Here is a 25008-nt window from a genome sequence, read left to right as displayed (position 1 = left end):
AATGGTCTTGTTTTGTCTCACTACATCATGGTCCCAGAGACATGTTTTGTTTTGTCTTTAGACTTGTGTGACATCAGTGTTCTGTGAAATTGTTTGTCCAAAATGAGAATAGCATGGTCTACCTGTGAAAAAAAAGACCAGATTCTAATAAGAGTGAGGACTAGCTTCCAGATGTGAAAGACTGATCTTTCAAAGTTTTGGGAGAAGTTTCTCCAAAACTAATTTGGACATGTCAACTTTGAAACAGATTCAGATACCCAAGTAGAGATATCAAGGACACAGTCAGATATGGTTGTCTGGAGCTCAGAGTAGGGTATTCATAGACAGAAAATATTAATTTGGAAGTCATTGTTGTAAATATATTTATAGATGAGAGTAACATTTAGTGTATTGGGACTAGCCGACATGACCAAGGATCTTAAAAGTAAAATGGAGATGAGAAGAGGTTCCAGGGTGGAACCATGTATAGTTCAACAGCAAGAGGCAGAGATGAGGAGAACCCAGCAAATGAGACTCAGAAGAAAAAGAACTGATGAATAAAGAGACACTGAAAAAAAAGCATCAATAATGAAGTGATTCACTCCATTAAATGCTGCTAAGGAGTCACAGAAAATGAAGACCTGCAAACAAGCATTAGACTTGGCAACATACAAGTCATTGGTAGCCATGTCGAAGCTGCGTCATTGGAGATGAAAATCCTATTGCAGTGGATTGAGGCAGGATTGGAAGGTGAACAGCCAGAATGTAGATCCATTCATTTGGGGAGTTTTACTCAAAAGAGGAGAAGAGGAATGAGATAATAGCTACAGAGAAAAGAAGGGCAAGAGAGTTATTTTTAAGGTGGGAAAGACTGACATACTTTGTATGCTGACTGGAATAAGGAAAATGGAGCCAGAGAAAGGCTGATGGCCCTGGAGAATAGAGGGTAAGTGGTGGAGGGATTAGAAGTTGAGAAGGAAGTATAAGATGCCACCTATTATTATCAAACCCTTTCTCTGTGTCACGTACTATATTAAATATTCAAACTTTACAACAATCCTAGGGAGACTTATTACATCCATTTAACAGATGGGGAAAGGCTTAAAGACGGTTAAGTAACTTCCTTGATGTCAGCTGGTGAAAGACAGACTATAGATTTGGACCCAGGCAGTGTGGTGCTAGAGCCTATGCCCTATGTTCCACTTTAATGGGTGATGAAGGAAGTCAAAGTGCAGGGTCTCTTGAACTGACCATGACCCTGGATTTGCTAGAGGAAAAACCCAAACTTGCAAGGGACAGTGCCAGTTATTTGGGACTAAGGATGAAGATAACCCAGCCAACTCCAAAGCAGGAACCTCCAGGTAGAGCTTGTCATTTGGTTATGGTCTTGGCTTGGTACAGACTTAGAGGGCAGGAAAATGATGAGAATTCCACCTCACAATCCTGGCACACCCATCATCCTATTTCTCTTTTTATTCTTCTCAGCCATTCCTCATGGGTCCTGTTTGTGAATGTAGCTTTTGGTAGAATGGGTAATAGGCAAAAGGTTTCTCTTCCTTTCTGCCTGATCCAATGACTCCCATGCACATCCCATCTCATCCCATCCCTCACCCTAGGAAACTCACAGAAATGCAGATGCCCTCTGAGATGGCTGAAGGTTGCAGTCCTCTGAACTTCCCCAGAAGCAGTGGAACTAAAGAAAACAATCAAATTTATGTCCCTGAAGAAGTTATAGAAATGATGTGACTGCCACAGCTAGTCTTTACTCATATTGGATTCAAATGTCCTAGGACAAAAATCTCTTCATATCTCTTTCTCACCCACGTGTCTGAAAACTACCATTAGAGATACATTCCTTGGGCTGGGGGTATAGCTCAGCTGGTAGAGTGCTTGCCTTGGATGCTCAAAGCCCTGGGTTCTGCTCAAATCCCCAGCACTGCAAGTAAGTTAAGTAAGTAAGTAAACAAATAAATAAATGAATAAATAGATAAATAAAGATACATTCCTCAACAATGAATATACATCAATGTCCAAGTTCAGAGTCTGGCCATCCTCTCCTAGCAGGGGAAAAAACTCAGATTCTAGGTTTCTGACAATCAATGTGATCCCAGCAACTTTGAAGGCTGAGGCAGGAGGATTGCAAGTTCAAGGCCAGATTGGGCAATTTAGTGAGACCCTGCCTAAACATTAAAAATAAAAAGGGCTGGGGATGTAATTCAGTGGTAGAACACCCCTGAGTTCAATCCTCAGTACCACAAAAATAAATAAGATTCCAAGTGCCAATACATAACTATGTTTTAAAAAGAAGATGAAGCAGTAAAATCTTACCTTACTGATTTAACTAGTCTTTACCAGTGGGCTCAGAATAAAATAATAAATATAAAATAAATAAATATAAATATAAAATAATAAAATGTGACAAGAGCCCATTTTTCAGAGGCCAAAGACTTGAAGTCAAATATTTTTCTGTGATTAGATACTAACTAGGTGACCCTGAGCAAGACAATGAATCTCTCTAACCTTATTTCTTCACCTGGAAAAGGAGAAAATGAATACCTACTTTAATGTGCTGTTGAAAAAAAACAAGATAATTAGTGGAAGTTAGGCATAAGAAGACTCCTGAGATACAGAATATTTCACGTGAAGGAGTAATTAATTAAAATAAGAAAAAAGAGATACATTTCTTATATCATTGCTGGGGATGAATTTCAGATTAGATGTAAAGGAATAAGATGATTAGATCCTGGCAGCAGAGTGGAACTGTTTTGAAGTACTGGGACTGGGAGTGACAGGGGCAGGGGAGAGCTTAGAATGGGAAGGAGGAAAATGAGATAAATACAAATTACATAGACCACAGTGCTCCTAGAACAGGGGCCCCATGACAGGTGAGACAAAATGAGCAGGCTGCTTATCTCCATTATTTCTCTTGCCAGGCTTTTTGGAGCTGCAACCCCTACTAGATCACATCTAGATCCTAAAAAGAACCAAAGGGAGACCCTCTGTCTTCTCAGAGACCTGGGGTATTTCCATGAATGGACATCTTTTTTTTAAAAAAAAAAAAAGTTTAACACAGTTCTTTATTTTTATTTTATTTTTTTAAAGAGAGAGTTAGAGAGAATTTTTAAATATTTATTTTCCAGTTTTGGGCGGACACAACATCCTTGTCTGCACGTGGTGCTGAGGATTGAATCCGAGTGCGCTACTGCTTGAGCCACATCCCCAGCCCATGAATGGACATCTTAAGGGTCAGGTATGTAGAAATTTGGTAAGTTCAAATGACTGACATTTAGTCATTCATGGCCACCCTAGTCCTCCCCAGGTTTTCAAGAGCATCTGTCAATAAAAGCAGAATGTGACTTGAGAAGTTGTGGGAAGTACATCCCCTCCTCCTTAGTACCCTCCCCAACATTTGTAAACATTTTAAGATATTTCTCTTTCCAGAGTCCATGGCAACCCACAAATAGAAGATTCTTTCCTTGAGTTTTAACTTTATGTTGTTTCAAGTCATCTACTTAACATACGGGAGTCATCTGAGGTAGTGATTAAACTCTATCACTTCTATATAAAGTAATTTTTCTCTTTTCCTTTTCCTCTGACATAAAAGGGCACTGTGGCACAACAATGTGAATGTACTTAACATTACTTAACTGAAACTTTTAAAAAGATGTTGTCAGGCATGATGGCATACACCTGTAATCCCAGTGACTCGGGAGGCTGAGGCAGGAGGATCACAAGTTTGAGGATCAGCAATAAGTGGAAAGTGGCTCATGATATCATACTAGAAAGGAGAGAGAGGCAGGGAGAGAGGGAGGGAGAGAGAGAGAGAGAGAGAGAGAGAGAGAGAGAGAGAGAGAGAGAGAAAAAACTCCCTTCACCACAGAAAAAAATTGTACCCCAAAGGCACACCCCTACCTCCTCCAGACACACCTAACTGCCTATAGTTACCACTCAGTTAATCACTGTCAGAGGATTAATGCACTGATAAGGTTAGGGCTTTCTAACCCAATCATTCACCTCTAAGCCCTCTTGCATTGTCGCACACATGAGCTGTTGGTGGACACCTTATATCTAAACCATAACGGATGGTAAAACATTTAGGCACAGTTTCCTGGTCAATCAAGATTCTGAGAATTGAGGAGCTTGGCTGAGAAATCTGGGAGCTGGTGGTCATATACAATATTGGCAATCATTTTCTTTGAGCAATAAAAGTAGACTCTACATAGCAGAGAATTTTCTCTTCCATTCACTTCCCCAGCGAACTGCCCAAGGGCACTCCCCCAGTGAAGGAAAAGGAAAACACATAAATTGAATTGTATGTGTGTGTGTGTGTGTGTGTGTGTGTATAGTATGGCAACTATATATAGTTGCTATACTTCTCCCAGACCTTTCCCATTTCTGATTTCACCTGATCCTCAAATCCCCATAACTATGGAGACTGAAGCCTGGCAAGGTTAAGCACCTCACTCAGAAACAAAACCCTCTAATTGTCTAAGCCAAAGCTCAAACTCAGTTGCCTGAGTCTTGGTCCTATGCTCTCTTTGTGACATCACAACACATTTACTTTAGCCTCCAGGCAAGACTGTTTGGAAAGCAGCCCAGACCCTTTTCTCTTTGTTGACACAAATTTTGTGCAGATCTTGGGTTTATAAAAGCAATGGCAAGTTGAAAAGGAGAAGAGATGCTAATTAGAGAAAAATGAGAGACCCCATTTACTTCACTCTAGAAAAGTCGACAACATAGAAATATGTCTGTGATGGGAAAAAAGCTTCCATTTATTTTTGTACCATTGACAAGCACTTCCAGACACTGGAACCAAAACATCTCCTAGCCCCTTTTTGTTGAAAGCCTCAAGTTATTAAATAAGGTAGTGTGGATCCTCTGCTTCATTATTATTATAGAGCAAAGATCTGAATCTGAATGGAAACAGGATCTGTATATGCAGAGGGGAGAAACAGACTGCTAGGTGGGGTGAAAAAGAATCACTCTAATTTGCTAGAAAATTTACCATCTTTGAAATCACATTAAGAAAAAGGCTAACAGCTCATGCTATTTGGGAATACATTATTGAAACTGAGGGTTGGCCAAGCACTAATTTTTTCTTCTATCTTTTGCTGATCACAATATGATCACTTCAATGCTGATGATGCCCCCACTGGCTGGTAGAAAGTTGAGTGTCTAAACTTCTGGGAAACTTGATTGTCTGGGATTCAGTTGCAACTATGAAAGTGTTTGAAGAAAGTGGTTGGGTAGTAAAGCAAATTGTTCTCTCCCAGGTCAGTCCATTTCTCTCACTGGGACGATTCTCGAAGCTACCCTGGTTATATGTTCTCAGTGGATGCCCTAAGTCATCATAAAAAGGTTAAAATGTTCTTAAAAGCAGGAACGTTTCACCATGGGATTTGCTTCTCACAGTTAGCACATTAATGCTTATTTATGGGCATTGTACCAACTACTCTCAGTTTCTTTTATTTTTGGCAATAGATTCTTTCAAATTTCTATGGAAAAATGTTACAAATGTGTTTACAGTTTCAACACGTAAAGCAGTGATTATGTTTTATTATCAAAATAACCTTGTGTCCAAGTTATACCAGAGAAATGAACAACATTGTTGTACCTAAAACACAGTCTGGGAACTGCTCCCACCATTCCTCCTCAGCATTGCTGTATATCGTACCCTCCTTCCACATCCCCCTCAGACCTCCCTGCCTGGCTGAGATGACTCACATCATCTCCTCTCTTCCTGTCATTGTCTTGGACAGCTGCCCAATCTCTGGCCCCCACCTTCAAGGAGAAGGAGTGACCTTAGGGCTGGAACTAGGACTGGCGAGGAGCCAATGGGGCAATGCCAGTATAGCTTCAAGGATTGAATCCTGGGAAAGAAAGTAAGCTCATTTAACTTATTAATAGCTCCTGTAAAACACCAGATGGGCTGGAAAGTCAAATCCAATGCCATGAATGAGGTTTGTATATTATCAATGCATTTAAATGACCCATAATATCTTTGTCCTCCTATTACCGATAAGCCAGCTGTATTTAAACAAATTGGCTCAAGGCTAGGGAACAATTTCATATGTGTTTGATGAAAGCCAAAGTCATCATCAGGTATATGCATTTCAACCCTAAGCAGGCAAATTTCTGACAACCTTCTTGAGATAAGTGGTATAAATAAATAAACATACAACTCTAACTTTGCCCAGCATTGCTTAGACCAAGCATCTTCCTTTGACTTAAGATTTATACTATGTGGTGGCTTTCTTCAAATAAGCCACCTTTTGAGAGAGTTATTAAAGTGGCTTCTAAAAATTAACTCTGATAATAGCTAATAGCAATGCACTTAGGATTTTTTAAGTGCATGCTTAACCATTGAAAAAGGGAGGGAAAGTGAGAAACCCTTATTAAGCACTGTCATATTTGAAAGTGCTTCTGAATTAAGACAAAAAAAGAGGAAGAGGTAATAAAGCAGGAAACATTTGAAAAAAAAAACAACAACCCTTTAACCATATGAACAGACACTGTAAACGTATTTTCACTATGTTGTCCAAGCTAGTGTCAAACTCCTAGGCTCAAGCAATACTCCTGCCTCAGCCTCCTGCATAACTTCAATAACAGGCAGTACCTACTACACCTCACTTAAAACTGTTCTTCACCCACAATCACACCTATCCTATTGTTCCTGAACACATACATGGTTTATATAACAACAACCCAAGGGTCATTTCCAAAAGCAAAAGAAGATTCCTTTCTATATAGTAATGGTTCTCTAGGCTGGGATCTTTGAGAGAAGAGTCTTAGGTTATTGTTTAAACAACTTTTATTTCCTGCCTCTGACATTCCCCAGGGTTACAGAACAGGAGACATCTAAGCCTCATGGTCCATGAATGAAGCAGACACTGCAATAACAACTAAGTCATTACAGGGGAGGAATCTGGAAGTACTGGGGTGATGCACCCAGCTGCAGATGGCAAAGCTACTAAAATTCAGTCAAGTTACCTTTGGGATGAAAACTGGAGAGGCAAGAAAACCATACAATTGGTGTCATAGATCTGTCCCATCCCATTTATCCCCTCCCCCTTCAGTCTCCATAAAGTCCATTCTATCCCCCAGACTGATCCTAGTGTCCAGCTAGCTCATTGCTGAAAGAGAGAGGGAGGGAAAAGATGTCTGAGGTCTCTTCATTTTCTTTGTCTCTGTCCCTAAGGCAACAGGAAGCTGAAGCTGCTGCAGCCAGCCTGGCAGTGATGGCAAGCCCATTGGCTCTGCAGAGTGAGCAGTCCCTGGAGCAGCTGCCAGTTAGACGGCCCAGAGTTTTGATAGACCTCATTGCTTCGATTCAATGCCAAGTGTTGGACGTGTTGGATTCAGTTCCCAGAGGGCTGGAGCATGGTGTCAGGGCTGTTTGAAGACAAGAAAGCAGAGGCAGTTTAGTGCAGTTGGAGGTGCAGGGTGGGTATGGAGGGCAGCGGGAGGAGGGAGAAACTAGCCAGGAGGGAGTAAGGCGATGCTTCTCCTTCCAGAGCCTTCCAGACAAGGTCTCCTGACCTCTTATCTGGGCCTCAGGTGAGGTGAGCCCTGCAAGGGGAGGAGAGGACAAGAGCCGCGCCCAGGGATAAGCAGAGATGAGGAGGACGCGAGCAAGCGAGGGAGCTGAGGCTGTGATTCTAGACCCGCTCAGCGCCCTGGGCGAGGGCAGGCAGTGCCTCTGGGGCGAGCTGGAGGCGGCCTTCGGGCGGTCCGGTGGCAGTCTCAGCATCCGCGGCCGGGATGCCTCCCGGAGCCCATTCGTGCTCGGCGCAGGCCTGAGATGGTTCATCCTTGGCCTCGACGAGCTTTCGGGAGCGGGTGTAGGCAAGGATGAGGCCTCCAGCCAGGCAGGCATAGAAAATCATGATGAGCAGGATGTAGAGATAGGCGTCGTCGCCCTTGGCGCTGGTCACCTCGCGGCCCACGAAAGGATCAGGCACGACCCCCATGCCCATGCTCGGGCCAGGGCCGGCGCCCAGGCCGCTGGCGTTGCCCCGATGGTGCAGCTCAAGCAGCAGGCGGCTCAACAGGGTTCGCAGCCGTTGGCTCTCGCTGCAGTTCATGGCTGTCGGGGAGTGACACGGAGGCTCCAGGACGCTGCTGACCTTTCCCCCTGGACAAGGGGAAGCGAGCAAGCGGGCAGGGCGCAGCGACGGCGACAGCGGTGGCACCAAGCTCTGGGGCGGGCAAGCAGTGGCTAGGGGCGCGGGCCGCCGGGCCTCCTTATCCCCTCACCCCCCGCCCCTCCTCCCAGTCTCCACCACGCCCCCTCCGGCCCGAGGCTGCCTCTTCCCAGGCTCCGGCTGTCTCGCTGCTTGGGGAAAGGGGACAGCTGGTGGGGGAGGAGAAGGGGAACAAGGGAGGGGGCGAGCCCAGAGGAGAGGCGGAGAGGGAGGGGGCAGGAGCTCGGAATGCGGGAGGCCCCAGGCAGCCGAGGCTGGCAGGGCAGCTTGCTGGGGCCAAGCCTGGACCCAAGGCTGCGGAAGAGAATTCCTTCCAAGTTCTGGCCACCTGCCCTGCAGTCCCGGCTTTGGCCCAGATACAGCGGCTGGGCCCCCCAAGGCAAGACCTGCCCCTGTGCGCTCAAGCAAGATCTCAGATGCCTTCCGGCAGCTTTCCTGTAACATGGCAGCAATGACCCCTTATCCGTATCTCATGGCAGTTGCTCCCATATTAAGGTCCTTGGCCTAACTTTTTCGTACTCATACCATTTTTCCATCCCCATACTACTGTGCAAGGAGAGCTGCTCAAGCCAGATTTGGTAATGAAGTATTCAGGTACTTGCTTAAATGACCAATGCAGAGTGGGGCTCTCAGGTTATCCAAAATGGTTGCTGGATGATGTACCAAACTTCTAGGAAGTAGTATCTTGCTCTGATCTCCTGTCACACTTTTTGAGGGGCCTGCACATTTCACCATGTTAGGGTACCATCCATTGTGGGACCCTTTTTTCCTTTAGGTAAATCATCTTCCCAGAAATGGAACCAAGTTCTTCCACTAAGAGGAGCAGGAACAGCCAGGAGCCATAGCACATGCCTGTAATACCAGGGACTCAGGAGACTGAGGCATGGGAATCACAAGTTTGAGGCCAGTTTGGGCAACCTAAGGGAATCCTGCTTCAAATTTAATAAATAAATAAATAAAAAGGGCTGAGGTATAGCTCAGCAGTAGAGCATCCTTGGATCCAATCTCCAGCACAGAAAAAAATATTTTAAGAGGATCCAGAACATTAAAAACACCCTTTGGCTATATTCTCTAGATGTTTCAAGGTCTGGATAGTGCCAGTTCTAGAATTTACACTCACCTCCCTCCCAGTTAGACTAGTAGCTATGTATCTCTCCACTGCTTGGGGAAAGGGGACAGCTGGTCTAGGCCCTGATGGCTTCTGGGGAAGCCATATTTTCTCAGGATGTTGTCTTCTTTAGGGAAAAGAATGTGGTCAAAAAAAAGAGGTTAGTTTAGACTATGGTAAACTGAAAACAGGCTGGGTTTCACAAAGGAAATGGGATGATTTATAGATAGTGAGGTCAAAAAAATTGAGGTAGTATTGTTCAAGTCTGGTTGAATATAGTCACCAAATGAGACTAGAAGGAAAGAAAAGTACATGCCCTTATCACACTTTGAAAACCATGCTGCCTGTCCAAGACCACTCAGTCCAGGGGCCATTCACACTGCAGGTGCCATGGATTTTCAAAAGGAAGGTTTCCTGATGCCTCTGCCCAAGCCATCTTCCATCCCACTACTGGCTCAGGGGCCAGTCTCCTGTGTATTAAAGTGAGGTTTGCACTAAAGGATCCAGTCTTGGGTCCTTGCTTCATAGTCTACACAGGCCTCATGACCCTGACCAGTGCCTCAATGCTTTCACTTCAGAAGGGCTCAGGGGAGATTTGTTAAAGCGACTCAGCATAATGAATGTCAGAGGACAGACACCAGCTAGGGACTTTTCAAAGCAGTAAAAACAGAACCAATCTAGGTATACCACTATTGAGCTAAAAGACTCCTCTTATCTATTAAAAACATGCCCAGAAATATCTAGGGGTTTATTTAGTAGGGGGTTGGGGAGTGAATGGAGCAAATATCTCATTGTAACAAAGAACGATCATTTAAATTTGTACTGCACTTTTCAACAGCCTTATGTACAAGTAGGATTATTCTTGTTTTCAAAAGAGGAAACTGAAGCTCTGAGTGGTTAAATAGCAGGATTAGAATTATAAAGTTTGATCTTGTTCTTCTCAGTCCTACCACGTTACTCCTGTCACATGGCTGGTATTCATGAGCTATCTCTGTTTTCTCATCTCTCCCTCCTCTGGAGCCTTCTAGAGTCCAATGCTTTCTACCAAAACTGCTCTGTTATTTCACCTGCAACTTCCTAGGCAATTTCAAGGGTCTTTTCTCAGTTTGCCTCTTTAACCTTGACAATGAATTTGATACCATCAACCACCCACTCCTTCCTGTACATGTCCTACCCTTGGCTCTCATGGCATTGTATTCTCAAGTTTCTCTTCTTATCTCTCTGACCCATCATTCTCTGTCTTCTTTGCTGGCTCCTCTTTCCTTCTTCCTCCCATTAACTCTTAATCCTCAGCTCTGTTCTTTTAACATCCATTTCCTTGGAAAAGGTCCCTTACTGGTTTCACCTACTACCTGACATGTATTTAGTCAAATTTGAATCTCTTTCTCTGATTCTTTCTTGGTAGCATCTCTCAGATTTATCTGCTTCTTCCTTTCTAGTTTTATTGCCACATGCTTAATCCAAGCTCTCATTACCTCAGGTCAAATATGCAGACTGAGAGTCTCTTGGCAGATCTCCCTGCCTAAAACCCAATACACCATGCTGTGGCTAGAATAATTTGCCTCCAACACCACTTCCATAAATTCATTCCTATATTCATAACCCCAGAGCTACTCCTAATTGTTTCTTCAATGAAGCCCCCAATCTTTGGTGGGCCTTAAATCCTCATCACCAATAGACCCCATCTTCTCTTCCTTCAAACTGGAAAAATGGCATATTCCTGGAGTTCATTTTTTTAAATACTTTTTAGTTGTTGATGGACCTTTATTCTTTTATTTATTTGTATGTGGTGCTGAGAATTGAACTCAGTGCCTCACATATGCTAGGCAAGCACTCTACCACTGAGCCACAACTCCAGCCCCTGGAGTTCATTTTTTTAAGAGAGAGAAAGAGAGAGAGAGAGAGAGAGAGAGAGAGAGAGAGAGAGAGAGAGAGAATTTAAATATATATATTTATATAAATTTAAATATATATATTTAGTTTTCAGCGGACACAACATCTTTGTTGGTATGTGGTGCTGAGGATCGAACCCAGGCCACACGCATGCCAGGCAAGCGCGCTACAGCTTGAGCCACATCCCCAGCCCCCCCTGGAGTTCATTTTTAATACTCTGTGCCTTTTTCCAAATTCACTGTCTGGCTGGGGGTGGTGCCACACATCTGTAATCCCAGCACTTTGGGGGAGGCTGAGGCAAGAGGATTGCAAGTTTGAGACCAGTCCCAGCAACTTAGCAAGACCCTTGTCTCAAAATTTTAAAAAAATAATAATAAGGGCTAAGGATGTAGCTCAGTGCTAAAGTGCCCTTGGGTTCAGTACCAAAACAAACAAACAAACAAAAATCAATTTCATTATTTCATTACCTGAAGGAAACCTTGCTGCAGGCCTCTGGTCTGTGCTCTCAGGTTCTTCACAAGGTGCCTCTCACGGCTCTTCCTTTACACACATTGCATCCAATGCAGAAATCTAGAAGAGCACCAAGAAAAAACTCTCCAATAGTGTGCATGCACGTCTCCCACATGCATGTGTGTGCACTTGCACACACACTCACACACACATATATACACAGAGACTTGTTGTGTTGCTTATCTTTCTCACTTATGAATTTTCCCACATCATGTGCGATTTTTCTATAACAGCATTTCATTTTCTACACAGTATTTCAGACTATTAGATCTGCTACCATCTATTTAAATTAGCCCTTATTTGTAAGATTTATGTTATTTCCAGGTTTTTCTCTATTAACAATAATGTTTTAATGAACACAGACACGATTACTTCAATTCCATGAAAATAAACATTTCCATAGAGAAAAGAAATTGCTAATTTACAGAAGCCTGGTATGGGGTGTGGTAACTAAGAGGGTGGAAACAGAAATGGGGAAATGTAAAATTGAAACAGGACCATCCCTTAGGAAAAACAACAGGTATGTAAGAGGTTTCTGGCTTTCTTTTTACAGCAAAGGCTTCTGGGCATCCCTTCAAATCCCAGTCCCAGGCCAGGCCTGAATGGTTGAGATGCCATACTTAATGAAACCATGAATTCATTGCACAAATAATGTTTCTTATTCTTCCCCACCCTTCCACCCTGCTTTAACACCTGCCTCATACCTGTCAAATTATCATTGCTCAGGATTCATTCATCACTGAATGGTCATCAAATGTATTGACAAAGGGAATTAATTTATATTCATTTATTTAAATTTTTAAAAAAAAGTCTTGGAAAGGGTTCTGATGCATGCCAAGGTTGTTTGAAAAGTACAATTGAGGCGCCATGGACTAGGAAATGCTTTCACCATTCCTGGAGACTGTGAGTGCTTCCTGCCAATAGTGAAGCTCCATGGAAGTTGGTTGAATTGAACCAAGTTGAGTTTGGCCAGTTGCCAAAGGACAGGCACAGATGGTAAGCACTGTTGGAGTCCAGGAGACTGGCAAAGCCACAGTGGGCTCTGAAGAAGGGGAGGAAAGTTTTCATGAAGTACCAAATGCAGATTGAGAGCAAATCATTTATTCATTTGACAAGTAGGAATTGCATGCTACTTTGTGCAAGGCTCTGTGCTGGGTCTTAGAGACACATCCGTGAGCAAGTTACATTGGTGAACAGTCTGTGCCTTTATAACTCTCACAGCTACTTCTTTGTGAACTGGGGACAAGCAGGGAGTGCCAGGACATGGAGCCCATTGAGCAGTCGACAGGGAGAACAGCCAGAACTCTGGTTTGTGACTCTGGACCCAAGTTCTAAGCACTTGAGTCTAAAGCCTCTTCTGGAAAAAAAAAAAAAATGGAAGACCTTAGGTGGTCTGAGCTTACCATCCTCTGCAGTGCCATCTTGAGGGTGTGCCCTGCAACAAACCAGTACAGCAGATACATTCTCAAATGATGGCTGAGAATAAATAGGACAGTTCCTAAGCCCAGCTGGCACTAATGAACATGCACAATATTGGGAAGTTACTGGGATTTGATAAAGAACATATCTGTGGGTGGGAATGGGCCTTAGAAGGGCTTCAACTGCCTATTTAGAGACTTCTCAGGGATCTAATGGCTTGTAATGGGACCACATTCTGGAGTATCAAATATGGTCCCTGATCTCATTTATCAAGTGCCAAACATACCATACACATTATGTTCAGTAACCTTACAATTAACCCTATGAGGTAATTGGCATGATATTAAAAATATTTAACAGCAGTATATCTTGAGCACTGACCAAGCATAATAGACTAATGAACAATTGGAATAGATGCTGGCTGTAAACATCCATTATGGTCTTACAGAGCCACAACATGATGAGGTGAAGAAGTAGGAGAGAGATGCATACTAAATTGCTTCCCCCTTCCCAGAGGTGCAAACTGAGATCTTTGGTCTACAGAGAAGTCCTGAGTCATTCAGAATCTCTCTTCTCCCTACTGATGCTTCCACCTTCTCCCAGTGTGCATTGCAGGTACATGAAAACCTCCTTGCCTGCCAATCCCCCTAAAGCAATGGTATATATTGCACCTAGCATGCTCATCAGATGGCCCCTACTGCCCTTTGAAGGGCAGTTGTTGTATTGACCTTGCCTACCACAGTGCCTGATGCACAATAAGTGCTCAGGAAATATTTGCATAGGTCTGGGTTATGCCTTCTTCCAAGAAGCTTTCCAGTTTGAAAAGGAGTTGCTCTATGGAGTGTGTGAAACTTGGTGGTTACATGGTTTTTCAGGCAAATGTATTATATAAAATTTTAGGGCTGAGGTTGTAGCTCAGTGGTAGAGTGCTTGCCTCACACTGAGTTCAAGAAACAGCACCACATAAAAATAAATGAATAAAATAAAGGTATTAAAAATTTCAAAGATACAGCAAAATGGAAAGAATTTTATATGCATATCTTGTTACCACCTAATTCCCTCCACTGATATACAGGCCTTATCCATTCCTTCCCCAGCCATCCTTCCTTCCATCCATCTACCCATTATCTCATGTTGATACAGTTCCCTCCCTAGCCCTTTCCTCATTTCTGTGATTAAGTAGAGCTTTATATGTGCTTATTATTCTTTTTTCCTTTTGAAGCAAAATATATATACAATGAAATACATAAACATTGATTGTACATTTTCTGAGTTTTGACAAATATTACCCTTACTAAATACAGACCCCTACCATCACTCAAGAAATTTCTCCTTGTCCCTTCCTGGGGAATCCCCTCCTTCCATCCCCAGAGGCAAACACTGTTTCAACTTTTCTGATATTGATTAGTTTTGACTGTCATCGAACTTCATAATAAATGGGATCATATAATATTAACTTCTTTAAATTAAATTTATTTTTATTAACACCTATTAATTGTACATATTAATTAGATTCACTGTGATATTTTCATATATACATATAGTGTGTATTGATCGTATCATCCACCCTTCCTCCACCCTCTCCTTCCCCCAGCACCATACAAGTCCCTAGTAATTTCTCTTCTACTGTCAGATTGACCCTTTTTTAGTTTCCACATATGAGAGAGAACATGTGATACTCATCTTTCTGTGTCTGGATTATTTCAGTTAATATGATGTCCTTCATTTCATTGATTTTCCTGCAAATGACAGGATTTCATTCTTCATTAGGGATGAATGATCCTCCATTGTATATAAATACCATTTTTCTTTATCCATTCATCTTTTGTCAGGCACCTATGCTGATTCTATAGCTTGACTATTGTGAATAATGCTGCAATAAACATGAGTTTGCAGATATCTTTTTGTATACTGACTACCTTTTCTTTGGGTATATACCCAGGAGTGAGAGATGGAACACATAATATTTCTATTTTTAGTTTTTTTTTAAGGAACCTCTGTACTATTTTTCATAGTGTCTATACTAATTTAAATTCTCACCAACAGTGTATAGGAGTTCCATTTTATTATTTATTTATTTATCTATCTATCCATCTATTTATTTTTATTGTTTAATTTTTTAATTTTTTTTACATCTTCATACATGTATTTTGTATGATGATGAGGGTCTCCTTTCACCAGCTATTTCCCTTCTCCCTCCCTTTCCTTCCCACCCCTATTCCCTATCTAGAGGTAATCTTCCTCCCTTGCTCTCCCTCCCAACCTCATTTTGAGTCACCCCCCTTATATCAGAGAAGACATTTGGCATTTGATTTTGGGGGATTGGCTAACTTCACTTAGCATAATCTTCTCTAATGCCATCCATTTCCCTGCAAATGCCATGATCTTATTCTTTTTTATTGATGAGTAATATTCCATTGTGTATAAATGCCACATTTTTTTTATCCATTCATCCACTGAAGGACATCTAAGTTGGGTCCACAGTTTAGCTATTGTGAATTGTGCTGCTATAAACATTGATGTGGCTGTGTCCCTGTAATATGCTGTTTTTAGGTCCTTTGGGTATAGTCCGAGAAGAGGAATACTGGGTCAAAGGGTGGTTCCATTCCCAGTTTTCCAAGGAATCTCCATACTGCTTTACATATTGGCTGCACCAATTTGCAGTCCCACCAGCAGTGTATGGAGTGTAACTTTTTCCCCATATCCTTGCCAGCCCTTGTTGTTGTTTGTCTTCATAATGGCTACCACTCCTACTGGAGTGAGATGGTATCTTAAAGTAGTTTTAATTTGCATTTCTCTAATTGCTAGGGATGATGAGCATTTTTTTCGTATATTTGTTGATTGATTGTATGTCCTCTTCTCAGAAGTGTCTGTTCAGGTCCTTGGCCCATTGTTGATTGGATTATTTGTTTTTATGGTGCTTATTTTGTTCAGCTCTTTATATACCCTAGAGATTAGCGCTCCATCTGATGTGTGAGTGGTAAAAATTTGTTCCCAGGATGTAGGCTCCCTATTCACCTCACATATTATTTCTTTTGCAGAGAAAAAACTTTTCAGTTTAAATCCATCCCATGTATTGATTCTTGGTTTTAATTCTTCTGCTATAGGCATCTTATTAAGGAAGTTGGAGCCAAGCCCCATGTAATGGAGATTAGGGCCTACTCTTTCTTCTATTAGATGCAGAGTCTCTGATTTAATTCCTAGGTCCTTGATCCATTTTGAGTTAACTTTTGTGCATGGTGAGAGATAGAGATTCAATTTCATTTTGTTGCATATGGATTTCCAGTTTTCCCAGTACCATTTGTTGAAGATGCTATCCTTTCTCCAGTGCATGGTTTTGGCACCTTTGTCTAATAATTTGTAACTTTGTGGGTTAGTCTCTGTGTCCTCTATTCTGTACCATTGGTCTACCAGCCTGTTTTGGTGCCAATACCATGCTGTTTTTGTTGCTATTGCTCTGTAGTATAGTTTGAGGTCTGGTATAGTGATGCCACCTGCTTCACTCTTCTGCTAAAGGATTTCTTTAGCTATTCTGGGTTTCTTATTTTTCCAGATGAATTTCATGATTGCTTTTTCTATTTCTATGAGGAATGCCATTGGGAGGAGATCCATTTTCAAAGAAGACTGCTTTTATTTGGCCTTATATTTTTGAGGATCATCCATGTTGCTGTATCAGTAACTTTTTTTTTTATTACTGAGTAGTACTCCATTATGTCACTAGATCACAGTTTATCTATTCATTCTTCTACTGGTGCACACTTGGGGTGCTTCTAGTTTCTAGCTATTAAAAAGAAAGCTACTGTGAATGCTTATACAAATCATTTTGTAGACATATTTTACTTGTTCTTAAGTTAATACCTTGAATGGAAATTCTAGATTGTTGGAAAGATGTAGTTTAGTTTTACAAGAAGCTGTTACACCTTTCTCCAAAGTAGTTGTCTTTTACACTGCCACAAATAATGTATGAGGATTCCAATTGTTTGTGGTTACTTTTGCGGGCCTCTGCTTCAATCACATATTAATGTTGTCTTGTATCCCTTGAATGCATTTACCCTTATATTTATAGAAGGGCAAAGCCTAACTGTGCTTTATTACTTAATTTCCCACAGATTGGATAACTACTAAATATTCATCCAAACTCTAAAAAGTTGCTAAAATATGAGTGCTAGCTCTATATGATAATTGCTTTTACTGAAAGTTTATATACGACAGGCACCTGTGTTAAGCACTTTTCATTCATTATCTCAATCCTTAATGACAATTCTGGGAAATAGGTACAGTACTGTTCCCATTATATGGGTGAAGAAACAGGCCCAGAGAGGTTAATTTGGCCAAAGTCACATAGATCATAGATGGCCAATCTCAGAGTTGAACCAGAGTCTATAATCTTTATTTCCATGGCATTATAATTATAATGCTCTTTTTATAGAGAGTAGCTGGGGGGAAAGTTCCCAATAGATGTTTAATTCAATCTTTCATTTTACAATTGAGGATGCTGAATTCCTCCATTAGTTAATGGCAGAATCCAAATCTCCTGCCTCCCTCCCATTCAGGAAACCTCCCATTCTGGTGCATGTCTGCCTTCAATGCTTTTGGCAATTCCGATTTTATTTTTAGCTTTTTAGTTGTGAAAAGGATCTGCCAAGCACTTGAAGTTCTTTGAAAGAAGTGCATGAATGTAAAAAGGTAAAGTAAGGTCAATCTTCCCTTTTGGGTCAAGACATAAGGTCATAAATGCATTTGTCGAACTTGTGTCAATTCCTGTATGAACATTATCTTGAAATGTTTCTCCCACTCACTCAGTCTTCTCTGAAAACAAGGGCAGAAAACATCATGGAGTATTCTGTAGGAAAGGAAAAGTCCCCTAAGGTACTTCTCTCTTGGATTGCCACAGCACCATCTGGTGGAAGACTGGGGTATTTTTTTTCTGTTCATTTGAGAATGTTCTATAACTCTAATGTTTACTGTTTCTGGGTTAGGCGCTGGGGCTCTACATAAAACTTGGTGACTTGCTGGGATAGAGCTAACATTCTCAAGGGGTTAAGGGAAAGGGAGACATCAGGCCAGATCATTACAACAAGGTGTGGTGGAAGTGCTATTAGAGGTCAATAGCAGAGCACAGTGCTGAAGAATAATAGCAGCTCCAGCCTCAAACAAACCTTCCTTTCTGCCTTGTCCATCTACCAGCATGTTACCTTGAGCAAATCACTCAACTGCTCTGTGTTTCACTTTCCTTACCTGAAAAATGGAAATAATACTAGCAGTGCTTACCACAGGATTTTGTGGCAAGGATTGAATAAGGTTCTGCTTATGAAATACTTAGCATAGCACCTGGAACATATTAAATGCTCAATAAAGGAGGCGTCGGTTGTTATTTCATTATTAACAATAAGCATATGGCACCGTAGAACCAGAGAAGCATTTAATGGTCTCAGAGAACTCAGAGTAGACTTCCCTGAAGATATGCCAATTGAGATGAATATGGAACAGGGAGTAACCATTGAGTCCTTTTGCCATGTGGAAAGCAAGACATGTAACATTAGGGGGTTCACCTTCCTTCGATGGCATAGCATCCTTGACCTTGGGTATGCCAGGAGTTTTCATGAGGGCTTCTGAGCTGGAATGATATGGGATCATTGAAGAATTATTGCAGTCAGGCCCCAGACCATCCGAAAAATTGTTCCCATGGTGTTAGGCAGAGCCTGACTTGAAATTAGGTGCTCACAGAAAAATAAAGACCATTTGTATCAACTTCCATCTGTTTGTTTGAATTTTGATTTTGTTCTTGTGCAGTAATGCTATAGTGGCTCATTATTCATCCAACGTTCTGTTACATAAGCATGATGGGGCCTGATAATTGCCCACTGCTTCAACACACCAACAACTCTGAACCCTCAGCTGTTCTGCAAACAGCCTGGCACTTACCAGTCAATATCACAGTCTATTCCTATTATTCAACTCCTCAGCACACTTTCAACATTTCCTTATCTAAATTTTACTTGTCCTGCAAAGCCTAGACTTCCCCATTCATTCAGCCACTCATTCATTAGATGTTAGGGACAGTGAAGGAGACTGGAGATGTAAGAATGAATGATATAGTGTCTACCTTCACAAAGCTGAGGAAAGTCTGCCTGGGACTACAGACAGGAAAACCAATCATTTAGACCATGTATTATCAATGCTCTCCAAGAAGATAGGTGCATCTAGAATAGTGTTTTCTAACTGTCACACACATAGATAACATATATTGATGCTCTGGGATAAGAAGGCAACCTGCCAGGGACCTCTGGCCACTCCAAGAGATGAAAGCATCAATGTATCGTGCACACACAGAATCTCTTGGAGGTCTCTGTTCTGAACCTCAAGCTATGACCCATGAGTTTCCTCTTGCTGTCATACCACTTAGTCCTTGAAGGCTGATGGGACACTGAGGTGATATTGCTGGGGATGGATGCACACTCATTACTAGCTGGAATTTGGTGAGTAACTGTAGCCTCTTCAGCATTAGGCTCAGACTAGAGGCTTTCAAGAAAGCATTCCCAGACAACTGAAACCTAAAGGGTTCTCTGTCTTTTCCAAATTCCTACATATGTAGAGTTATTACCTCAAAGTTCGGCTTCTAATTCATCCCCATGACCTTCTTTGGTGTCCCCATAGCATCTGACAGGACTAAACAAGAGACAGTCCAGAAGCACTTCTTAAATGTCATGTTTTAAGACAAAGCAAATCTAATAGTACTGGAACTTAATCGGGCTTTGAAACAGAAGTGGCTTTGTTATCTAAGAAAAGGTCAGTACCTGTCCTGTCTTTACAAACTTTTAAGAAAGTTCCCAGGTGTTAAGAGAGAGGAAAATCAATAACTCAAGCTACATATTTTTACAGCCTTACTTCTGGATCCTAAATCCCTGCAGTTTCAGGTCAGTTTTGGAGCTTTTCTTCTCTGAGCAAACCTAAAGGTCAATTAAGATAGCCCACGACCCTAGAAGATGGGAGTCAAGAAAGCTATTTTTTATACCATAAGCAAAAGGGAAGAGTACATAAGCAGAGATTCCGTCGTGGGTGGGGGAATGCCTCTTGCAAAGAAAAAAAGACCTCTGTTGTTCTGTATCCTTCACTTGGATTCCCTGAAAAGATTAATTCTGAATGAGAAATGATGCCACCTAGAGGAAGACTGGGGATCATGTTTTACAGATTTTTTTTTCCTAGAGTTATTTCATCCTTCAAACAGTTACTGTCTGAACAGGAAAGCTTCTGATTTCTTTATTTGTTCCTTACCTGCTCTCGGGGAGCCACATTGCTATTTTCCTATGTTTACCATCCCAAACTGATTGTAGAGCCCTATCCTAAGGAACACTGCAGACACAGCTAAGAAGAGAAAGACATTTTTAAGAAGGGCTATTAGATATGAGGAAGAAAATTTATGTGGATATGTCTTTAGCATGTGTATATATATGCATATGCATATCTAATTCTGAGCTTCTTGTAACTCCATGGGCTAGCAAAGAGCTGAACAAAAGAATAAATATGTGACTTCAAAAGAATGATTTTCAGATTTCCACTGTGAAAGTCACTCTGGAGGGACACATGGATAAGTAGATTTCAACACTCTTTTTTTCCCTCTTACCTTTTCCTCTCGGAGTCTTTTGATGTCTTTTGACAGATTTCTTAAACCCCAAGGCAAAAATACAAATTGGGATAAGTTGGTGTTCGGCATTCCTAAGTGTCTCATCCTTTACTAGAGCCCATTTCCAATTCTTGATATCCTTAGGAGTATCTTCGAAGAAATGCCCTGGTTCTATATCTCATCCTTTCAGAATCTCTTCTTTTTAGTGTCAAAAGAAATAGGTAGCTTGAAACAGCTAGCTAGTGGAAGAAAAAAATGAACCCTACACAAACAGGGGAGGGTTGGGGAGTCAACAATTAATCAACAGACTCTGCCTCTGGCAACCTGTGAAGACCATACCCTCTTCTATGAATTATTGTGTGGTTTAATCCTAAAGATAAGTGCTACTAAAGAAAATTTAAAGATCTAGCAGGAAGGTCCCCATTGTCCAATGAGAGAGGATGGGGCATGGGCACTGTTTTTGTTATTATTAACATACCCACGTTATTCCCAAGTATGCGTAGGGTGAAGAGCCATGCAGAGGGATGATTGTCAAACTGAACGTAGAAGTGAAATAGGTGCCTTCTGTAGAGAGGGTAGGAAGCCTAATGACAATGAAATAATGCTTTCTTTTTTAAAATATTTTTTTTTCGTTGCAGTTGGACACAATACCTTTATTTTTGTGTGGTGCTGAGGATTGAACCCAGGGTCTCACACTTGCAAGGCAAATGCTCTATCGCTGAGCCACAACCCCAGCCCCTGAAATAATGCTCTCAACATGGAAAAGGAATTTTGAATTCTACCCCCAACCAAATCATCAATTAAGGCCTCAAAATTCCCTCTATTATAGGATATGTTCCATCAAAAAGAGGCAATAATCCAAGTAAGAAAAAGACATAGGATATAAGAGACAGAAAATTCAGCACATGCTAAAGGGCCTAATGCTGAAGAGGTCACAAGTTCATCTCAGGAAGATGGTGACAGTGTACCAGGGAAAAGAAGGCAAATGACCTGCACTGGAATAAAACAGAAAGTTCTAGATTTATTCCAGGTGAAATTGTTAGAATTCTTGTTACCTGGAAGTATTGTTATTTGAAGTACCTGGAGATCAAAATCCATAGCTTGGTGCATGCTAGGCAAGCATTCTACCACTAAGCTATACCTCTAGCCTTGGATATGTTGAGAAAAGCATTACGATTATTGGTGGAGAGGAAGGTGTTAAATTGGTAATAAGTACATAGAAAATGAAGCATATTGAAGAAATAAAGAAATTACACAGGGTTAAAGTGCAGGAAAGGAAAATTAATCATTTTTTTTACTATACCTTGCAGCTTTGAACGATATAGTTATGATAATGTAAAGATGGACTGATCTTACTACATGTCTACACTTGGAGGATGAGAGGTGTGCCTGTATGTAGTGAGAGGTCAAGAAATAGTGACAACAAGCAGGGTACAATCGTGTTATTTAGATAAACATTGTCAATACCAAAATAGCCAACCAAGAATTGAAAGTGGTTGACTCTGGGACAGGGGAAATGGAAAAAAGAAGACTGGAGACAGCTGTCTTTCATAGGCAGCAAAATAGCTGACTTTAAATCAGTGCTTTGTATATTGTGCCTTGTAATCTCTCTATAGGTATGCAATCCAATATGAAAATTACAAATTCAGTTCCTTAATCACATTAGCCACATTTCAAATGTTCATCAGCCACATGTTTGTTCACTATTATTACAGACAGCACAGATATAGAACATTTTCAATTTCAAGGAAAGTTCAGGACAGCGGTATTTTACAGATCATTAAATCAATTTAGTGGGTCACAGCCAGCATTCAAGTAAATAAGAAATCCATGTGCATCTCATTAATGTTTTTTTTTTATTCATGAAAATAGCATTGTAGGGGCTGGGGTTGTGGTTCAGTGGTAGAGCACTTGTCTAGCATATATGAGGCCTGGGTTTGATCCTCAGCACCACATAAAAAATAAATAAATTACAATGCTTATATATATATATATATATGCATTGTAAAATATTGTTTTGCATACACACAAGTGTGTGTGCACAGCATTGAGGATCACAGTAAAAAACAAAATTTGGAAGAACTGCTTTAAAAACCTTAACCCTAGGGCTGGGGTTGTAGCCCAGTGGTAGAGCACTTGCCTAGCATGTGTGAGGCACTGGGTTGGATCCTCAGCATCACATATAAATAAATGAATAAAATAAACTCCATCAACAACTAAAAAAATATTTAAAAACAAAAACCTGAACTCAGAAAGCCAAGGGTCAAATGTTTTCTCTCATGAGAAGGCTAGAGCAAACAAGAGGGAAAAAGTGGAGGATCCCATGAAAACAGAAGGCTGATCAATGGGGTAGAAGGAAATATGGGGGACGGAGAGGGGATAGGAAAGGGAAGAACAGTGGAATGAAACTGATAAATTATGCTATGTACATACAGGAATATACCACAGCAAATTCTACACTTATGTATATCTATAAAGCACCAATTTAAAAAAAAAACAATACATGTACACAAGGAAGAAAAGTAAAACAGAGGAAGAAGAAAAAAAATATGTATGCACAGCCTTGATTAAATTACAGTGACACTGGCAGTCAATTATTTAGGACTATACACAGGAAGATTTCTTGCTTGTACACCATTATTCTTTCTTTTACCGACAAAAGGCTTTGTTTAGAAAATAATTTCTTGCTGATTACTGATATTCAATTATCTTAGTGAAAATGAAAAAAAAAAGCCTGATTTCATCTGGCAAACTTTTCAATGCTATATTGACATTTTTTTAGGGAGTATGTTGTGTGTACATGAAACTTAGTTTTTATTTTACTATTGACCTTTTCTGTCTCTTCCTCTACTTATTTATGCAATTATTGCTATACCAAGCAGCTATAAATTATGTATAATTATGTATTTTAATGCTGAAACACATTGGATCAATGATTGAGCAGACCTTTGAGCTGACACCTGGTATGTTATATTTAAATATATCAATTCTTAGGGAAAAAAATAAATAACAAAAAAATAATAGTGACAGAGCCCAGCATGGTGGAACATGGCTATAATCCCAGGGACTCAGGAGGCTGAGGCAGGAGCATCCCAAGTTCAAAGCTAGCCTCATCAACTTAGTGAGGCCCTAAGCAACTCAGTGAGACCCTGTCTCAAAATAAAAAATAAAAGGTGCTAGGGATGTGATTCAGTGGTTAAGTACTCCTGGGTTCAATCCCTGGCACCTAAATAAATAAATACACAAATAAATAACAGTGAAAGACTCCTTGTACCTAGCAGAATCCTCACTTCTTCTGATAGCATCCTCCACATCTTTACATCTCAATGGGAATCTTGGGACCTAGGGATCATTTTAAAAATAAATAAAACTACTTTGGGACAGCAGTATCACAATGCAAAAGCACAGTACAATAGATCTTAGGGGCTATCACGTTTCCTATTTCTCCTGTTATTTGTCTTTCTTTTTTGGCAAAGGCCATTTTTAGTCCAATTGTTTTCCAATGGTATGAAGAAATTAAGATAAGAAGGCTGTTGTAAGATTGGCTCATGGTTATAAAGCTAGTGATACAATGAGCCTAGGTTTCCTGAAAAAGTAAAAAATCTTCAGGGTCAGGAAATTCTATAAGGTCTTTAGATGCTAGTCAATACTTTAGACAACCTGACTGATGGATTCTGACTGGATACAATAATGATTATGATAATAGCTAATTAAGCTATTGTTCTCAACACTTTACATGGATTATCTCATTTTAACTCTCACAATAACCCAATGAGAGATCCCATAATCAATCAATACCATTTTTCCAGATGGAGAAATGAGGCTCTGGCATGTTAATTAACTTGCCCAAAGTGACAAAACTAGTGAGTGGCAAAAGCAGGAAATACACTGAGGCAGTCTGGTTCTAGAGTTCTAAATACCATTTTATATATACTCCCATTTAACCCCCCAAATTAATATCTTCCTAAATAATAAACCAGCCTAAAAGTAATAGTTCTCATTTATTAGCACCTACCAATAATCCATGAAATGTGATTACGATTTGTTCTACAATATCATTGTTACAAAGGGATTCTAATCTATTTACTGTATTAAAGCAGGAGCTTTCAATTCAAATAGTCCATACTAATGGATAGGACTTATGAAAGCTGGGTTAACTGCTTCATGTAATTCCATAAACCAAGAGAATTTTAAAGATTACATGCCTAAAAGTTTGGGTCATTTTGAAACTTATAGATTTCATGTCAATGCATAAATAAGTACAAATAGAC

The 25008-nt window shown here is 40.7% G+C and overlaps 1 protein-coding gene and 1 long non-coding RNA gene across 2 annotated transcripts; both read right to left on the bottom strand.

Moving 5' to 3' along the window:
• Positions 1 to 6772: 6772 nt before the first annotated feature.
• Kcne5 (potassium voltage-gated channel subfamily E regulatory subunit 5) lies at positions 6773 to 9091 on the bottom strand. Its single transcript, XM_005323363.4, has one exon. The coding sequence runs from the start codon at positions 8061 to 8063 to the stop codon at positions 7638 to 7640; it is 426 nt and encodes a 141-aa protein (XP_005323420.1). The 5' UTR covers positions 8064 to 9091; the 3' UTR covers positions 6773 to 7637.
• On the bottom strand, positions 6773 to 15120 carry LOC144371704 (uncharacterized). Its single transcript, XR_013431706.1, has 2 exons — positions 11652 to 15120; positions 6773 to 7371 (listed from the first exon to the last, which is right to left on the bottom strand). It is a non-coding gene; the product is annotated as an uncharacterized LOC144371704 (long non-coding RNA).
• Positions 15121 to 25008: the final 9888 nt, after the last annotated feature.

The sequence above is a fragment of the Ictidomys tridecemlineatus genome, chromosome X, assembly GCF_052094955.1.
Source record: "Ictidomys tridecemlineatus isolate mIctTri1 chromosome X, mIctTri1.hap1, whole genome shotgun sequence".
NCBI lineage: Eukaryota > Metazoa > Chordata > Mammalia > Rodentia > Sciuridae > Ictidomys > Ictidomys tridecemlineatus.
The sequence above is the reverse complement of the archived record's forward strand: the minus strand, read 5'-3'. Positions and strand labels throughout refer to the sequence as shown.

Coding starts and splice junctions, on each gene's coding strand:
- Kcne5 (XM_005323363.4), bottom strand. CDS start 8,063: ATGAACTGCAGCGAGAGCCAACGGCTGCGAACCCTGTTGAGCCGCCTG.